Here is a 6,485-nt window from a genome sequence, read left to right as displayed (position 1 = left end):
ACCAGAGAAGATGAGAAAACTTGTCTTACTAAACATCATGACTCTCCTACATTAGTTAACATTACTATAAAACAACATGACATGTCAAATGACCCTCTAGTGTGAGGCAGAATTCACTTTAAAGGAGGATTTCGTCCTAGCGCTAAGCATGTGACATTTTTCAGTAGATATATATATCCTCGAAAAAACCTTAGGGACCGCTCATTATTTAAATGTGATTTTCACTTTAACAAACAGGGGGTTATGTGATTTTATTTTTCCTGATAGGGGTTTTATGTGAAATTTAATAATTATTCACTATGACCAAGTATCATTCTGTAGGCCTATGTGGGATTCTGACCAATAAATTTACCTCATATTTGGCCATTTTAGCCACAAAAGTTACAATTTTTGCGCACTTCGCGCAAATTTAGTCCACTTTTGCACCATGTTTTCATTATTTTGAGTTTAGCTTCAATATGGCAATATTTTTTCGCGCACTTCGCGCACATTGTACCATAAACTTATTCTGTCACCAAAAGGTGCTGGATCACATAATACTTCAAGAAATTTTTCCAACCCCATCCCCCTCATGTCAAAAAGAAATCAATGCCACTAGCACTGTTCATCAGCACAAATTGAGATTAGCCATAGGGCAGGGTGGCAAGTCATCAGTCGACCCTCCCTACTCAGCCATGTCAGTCGACAGGTATATTGTGACAAAACTTACGATTTGCATTTTCTTTTTGGTCTATTTTAGACCCAAAATTAACCCCATTTTGGCCCATTTAGTATTAAAATGCCAATTTCTTTTTTTCATCTTGAACTTGAACACGAATCTAAAAAAATGAGAGTTATATAATAATCCTTTGTATAAATCATAAATAATATCCTCTGATGCCTGCTGGAAAAAGCACAAAACTTAATGATCAAAATACTGGGACTAAGTTAACCAAAAGTTGTAAAAGCCCTATATGCATCTTCCTTTGGCACGATTTTAGGGCGCTATTATTGTCCTCAATTTTGTTCATTTTAGCATTGAAATTGCATTTTTGCGCGCGCTTCGCGCACATTTATCCCAGTAATGTTCTTTTAGTACCGGTATAGCCACAGAATTAAAACCAACTAATTCTGTGGGTATATAGCAGATCAGTGGGAAGATTTGGAAACGTTGCCCCCTGCTCGGAGCCTGCTCGGTGACTCCGATACATCACTCTTTGAATTTTAGCATAATTGAAATAGCACATTTGCGCACTTTATCAGATTTTTATGTGCTTTTCCAAAAAAACAGCTTGGAAAAACTTGGGTTACAAAATGTGGGGAGAGGTGTGTCTTCTATCTGAAGAGCCAGAGGTGGCAAATATGTTGCATGCCCGCCATGCCGCGCCCAGGGGCCATCAAAAGGTAAATCCGGCCATATACCAGCAAAATTTATTTTGCAACACCACCCCGGAGAAAATATCTCAGAAAATGTCTTTATCTCAGAAAATGTCTATACCCAGCAAACACAAAACGTTTTCGTCATCATTGGCAAAAGGTTATAAAAGGTTATCAGAAAACGTTTAAATGTCGGGTTATATAAAGGGTATAAAAACGTTTTAATAGCATTCCAAAAACATTCTGGAAAACTTAATACAAAACATTCTAAACAGAATGTTATTTTGGGGTTGAAAAAAATATTTTGCGAAAATGTTTGCCCAAAATATTTTCAATAACGTTTTAAAAACGTTTTCATGACCTTTATATAGGCCTAACCCGACATTTAAATGTTATTAAAAGGTTTTGAAAAAAAACATTTTAAGAACATTTCTGTGTTTGCTGGGTTCAAACATTTTGACATAATGTTATTTAAGTATTGACACAATATTTGGCAAAAATGTTTGCAAAAATAGTTTACCATAACATTTTTGAAAACATTTAAAAATATTGTTGTAGTGTGTTTTCATACAAAACGTTTTAAAACGTTATCATGACCTTTATATAACCCGACATTTTAATGTTATTAAAATGTTTTTACCTAAACCAAAAGCCAAAATATAACTTATTTAAAACGTTTTAAAAACGTTTTTGTGTTTGCTGGGTAGTGACGGCCCTGCTATTAAAGCTACACCTCCGTAGTCATGTCCTCCCTGAACCACATGGCCACCCCACCTAGTACCTGCAAATACTCTCTCTCTCTAAGGTCACATTGCATACAGGTATGCAGGTGCGGTTCTTATGAGAGTATGCCATCGAATGCGGTCAGCGGCAGCCCTGGTAGCCCCAGTGATGCTCAGGCCTGTGATAATTTTGATGTCGTCAAGCCAGCTCGCTGCAGGTCTGCCTCTCTTGCGTTTTCCCTCAAACATTCCTTGGACAATTGTTTTCTGAAGACAGTGATGTCTGGTGATGTGGCCAATAATAACTTTCTAGAAATGATATCGGCTCGCAAGGTCTTCTGAACTCCATCCAAGCTCTAAGAGAACCCACTCATTTGTTTTCCTCGCAGTCCATGGAATCCTCAGGATTCGTCGATAGCACCACAGCTCAAAAGAATCCAGCCTCTTCCTGTCAGATAGTTTCATCGTCCAGGATTCAGATCCATATGATGCCACAGCAAATGCAGTTGATTTTAGCAAACGAACCTTGAGGGATATGAAGGAAGTTTACTTTTCCACAGTTTGGTCAGGTTTGAGACTACACCTCGAGCTATTGCCAATCTTCGTTTTATCTCCTGGGTGCAGTCACTTTTGGTGTTAATGATGGAACCCAGAAATTCAAAACTTTCCACCTCTTCAATGAAATCACACTCTAAGGAAAAGTTTGCATCTGTGTCATTTCGTCCTGCGTCTACAATCATGACTTTCGTCTTCTTTGTGTTCAAGATGAGTCCCCTCTGTTCACTTGCCGATTTTATTGCTTTCAATAGATCCATCAAAAGTTGCTACTGCAAACCAGGGTTGTGTCGTCTGCATATCTGAGGTTTGTGATCCGCTGACCACCTATGGTAACACCTCCTCGAAAGTCTTCCAAAACACCTCTCATGATGCTCTCAGCATAGATGTTGAAAAGCTGAGGAGACAAAATGCACCCTTGTCTCACACCTCTGCCAATTTGGAACCACTCTGAGTCACCTCTACTCGTATAATCAATCTGATTTTTCACATTTCCACCAGGGCTCCTCCAAGTCCGCAGTCTGCGAGGGTGCTGCTGAAAGAGGGTGTTTCCAACAATCAGGTCGTTTGCCTGACAAAACTCTTCCAAACTGTCTCCACGATCGTTTCTTTCTCCCAATCCAAACTTTCCAATTGACCTTGATTTGATGTCAGACTTGCCAACTTTTGCGTTCCAGTCTCCCAAGTTGATAAGCATATCTTTGCTTGGAATCTTATCCAGGACATCTTGGAGCTGACCATAAAAGTTTTCCATCGCTTCATCAGATGCAGTAGATGTTGGTGCATAAACCTGGACAATTGATATGTTGAAAGGGTGACCATGCAGTCTGAGAGAGATGATTCTGTCGTTGATTGGGTTGAAGCCCAGGAAGGATCTAGCTGTATTCCTGTCCAAGATGAAACCAACTCCGAACTCCCGCTTTCCTTCATCTTTGCCTGAATATATCACTGTGTATCCGTTGTCTGTAGTAAAACGTCTTTGGTTGAGCCACCATGTTTCCGAGATGCCCAGTACACAAATGTGTTGCTCTCCCATTCTTTTTGTAACGATCTCTAGCTTCCCAGCAGTCATACCTTGAACATTCCATGTTCCTATGACTTGATGTTCATGCTGCTCCTTTCATGCTCAGTGTGCAAATACACCACACCTATAATAACTTGTATCCTCACAAGCATTTATTGTCTTGTTATAAAATTGTTGAATAAAAATGAAGACCATTTGCAATTGGAGGTAAGTACCAAACTGATATAGAATTACAAGGATGAAATTAAACTGTTAAATTTCATAAGTCCCTATAATACTAATGATAACTGAATATGCTATTGATGTGAGCATGGAGGTATATAAATATACCTCCATGATGTGAGGGGGTTAGGTTGGGGTTTTTTTGGCGGCAATAGGGGTCGGGGGTTGTGTAATTTTAGATGCTGCTAATAGGGGGTTGTGTAACTTTATGAACTCAATTTTGAAATCCTCCCAGCCCCCTGGCCCTCCCCTTTAATAATGAACGGTCCCTTGTTCCCAAAATTTCAGTTGAACCCGATTGTGACGTTTGCGAGTTATGCATGATTATGTGTATATATTACCCGTACGCGTACACTGCTCCATAGGCCACTGTTGTAATTTCGTTCTGGTATACCAGAACGAAATTCAAATTTGACGATATTTTTGCTATTAAAACAAATAATCTGCAAGAAATTTTTGGTACATAGACATCATGTAGCCAGAGGTTTACAGTGGTATAAAAAGTGGGGATGAAGCTGTGGATCACGAAATGAAATGACGAGATCTGAGAACCTGATCCAGATCCAGACCCTGGTAGGGATTATATGGAACACTGATTTTATGACTTCATTAACATTTTTGTACAAAAAAAAAGCTCATTTACAACAAAATTATTAAGGTAAACTATATAATAAAATGAATATTAAATCTGTTCATCTGGACTAGTATAAGGTAAACTATACAAAAACATTTCCTTTGCACTTTTAATCAATTCAGTGTACCTATTTGTTGCTTTATTTTTGGAATTGGGATTTTTCTTGAAAAAATGAATGAAAGACAATACGCATTCACTAATTTATTAATCATTTGATGTATACATCATGATATAAACATGATAGGATCACCGGTCTGTTATTACAACAGTTTAAGGGGCCTACTATAAAAATTAAAAAACCTCATGAACCGAACACAGATACTATTACTAGGCTATAAATGGCCAATAAAAATAGCAATTTTCAATATTTATTGTTTGGCTCGAAATTAAAAGGGGACAATGATATCAGTAAAAACGAACGTTTTATAGGAATCTACCGGTATTCTTTTATGCGAATCACACATTGATAGCGATGTCGATGTCCCCATAAAAGTCTCTGGATGTCCCATACCGATTTCCGTAAAATGATGTGCTAAAAATAGTAACAAAATGTAAATAATGACATCACCGTGCGCATGACTGATGATGTCATGATCATCATATGAGCAGTGTTTTCGTGACTCAACACCATTTGACACCTGAAGACGGTTTGTTTCGAAGCAGAATTTTACCTGTTTGAAGTTGGTAAGTACTATAATAAAATATCAGCAACATTCCTTAACCGGTAAAGAAGTATTTGATCGTTTCAAGTGCTGTAGAAAGGCCAAAAACAATGTATATCCAATATAAAACACAAGCGCACTACTCGATCACCACTCTCACTCTGCACTACACAGCGCAGTAGATAAGAGTAGTATTGCATGATAACGTATGGGCGGCCATGAGGGCCAAAAGGGTCTCAAAATCACACACGGGTCTCAAAAGTACAATAAGGTCTCAAAAACACACAAAGGTCTCAGAAATAAACACACAATAAGGTCTCAAACGTATAATAAGGTCTCAAAAACACATAAAGGTCTCAGAAATAAACACACAATAAGGTCTCAAAAGTATAATAAGGTCTCAAAAACAGAGAAAGGTCTCAGAAACAAACACACAACAAGGTCTCAATAGTACAATAAGGTCTCAAAAATAGAGAAAGGTCTCAAATACAGAGAAAGGTCTCAAAAACAGAGAAAGGTCTCAAAAACAGAAAAGGGTTTCAAACACAGAGAAAGGTCTCAAAAACAGAGAAAGGTCTCAAATACAGAGAAATGTCTCAAAAACAGAGAAAGGTCTCAAAAACAGGGAAAGATCTCATAATCAAAGAAAGGTTACAAAAACAGAGAAAGGTCTCAAAAACAGAGAAAGGTCTCAAAAACAGAAAAGGTCTCAAAAACAGAGAAAGGTCTCAAAAACAGAGAAAGGTCTCAAATACAGAGAAAGGTCTCAAAAATAGAGAAAGGTCTCAAAAACAGAGAAAGGTCTCAAAAACAGGGAAAGGTCTCAAATACAGAAAAAGGTCTCAAAAACACGTTAAGGTCTCAAAAACACGTTATGGTCTCAAAAACACGTTATGGTCTCAAAAACACGCTATGGTCTCAAAAACACGTTATGGTCTCAAAAACACGTTATGGTCTCAAAACACGTTATGGTCTCAAAAACACGTTATGGTCTCAAAAACACATTATGGTCTCAAAAACACGTTATGGTCTCAAAAACACGTTATGGTCTCAAAAACACGTTATGGTCTCAAAAACACGTTATGGTCTCAAAAACACGCTATGGTCTCAAAAACACGTTATGGTCTCAAAAACACGTTATGGTCTCAAAACACGTTATGGTCTCAAAAACACGTTATGGTCTCAAAAACACATTATGGTCTCAAAAACACGTTATGGTCTCAAAAACACGTTATGGTCTCAAAAACACGTTATTGTCTCAAAAACAGAGACATATACCTCAGAGACATAGACTGCACATAACGGTCGGT

The 6,485-nt window shown here is 37.9% G+C and overlaps 1 protein-coding gene across 1 annotated transcript; it reads right to left on the bottom strand.

Annotated features, from left to right (window-relative positions):
* Window positions 1-2,892: 2,892 nt before the first annotated feature.
* On the bottom strand, window positions 2,893-3,705 carry LOC140137228 (craniofacial development protein 2-like). The gene has a single exon (XM_072158878.1). It carries the CDS (start codon window positions 3,703-3,705, stop codon window positions 2,893-2,895), a length of 813 nt encoding a protein of 270 aa, XP_072014979.1.
* Window positions 3,706-6,485: the final 2,780 nt, after the last annotated feature.

This window comes from Amphiura filiformis, chromosome 17, assembly GCF_039555335.1.
Source record: "Amphiura filiformis chromosome 17, Afil_fr2py, whole genome shotgun sequence".
NCBI lineage: Eukaryota > Metazoa > Echinodermata > Ophiuroidea > Amphilepidida > Amphiuridae > Amphiura > Amphiura filiformis.
This window is presented reverse-complemented; position numbering and strand designations above follow the sequence as displayed.

Excerpts from the sequence above, each read along its gene's own strand:
- LOC140137228 (XM_072158878.1), bottom strand. The coding sequence starts at position 3,705 with ATGACTGCTGGGAAGCTAGAGATCGTTACAAAAAGAATGGGAGAGCAA.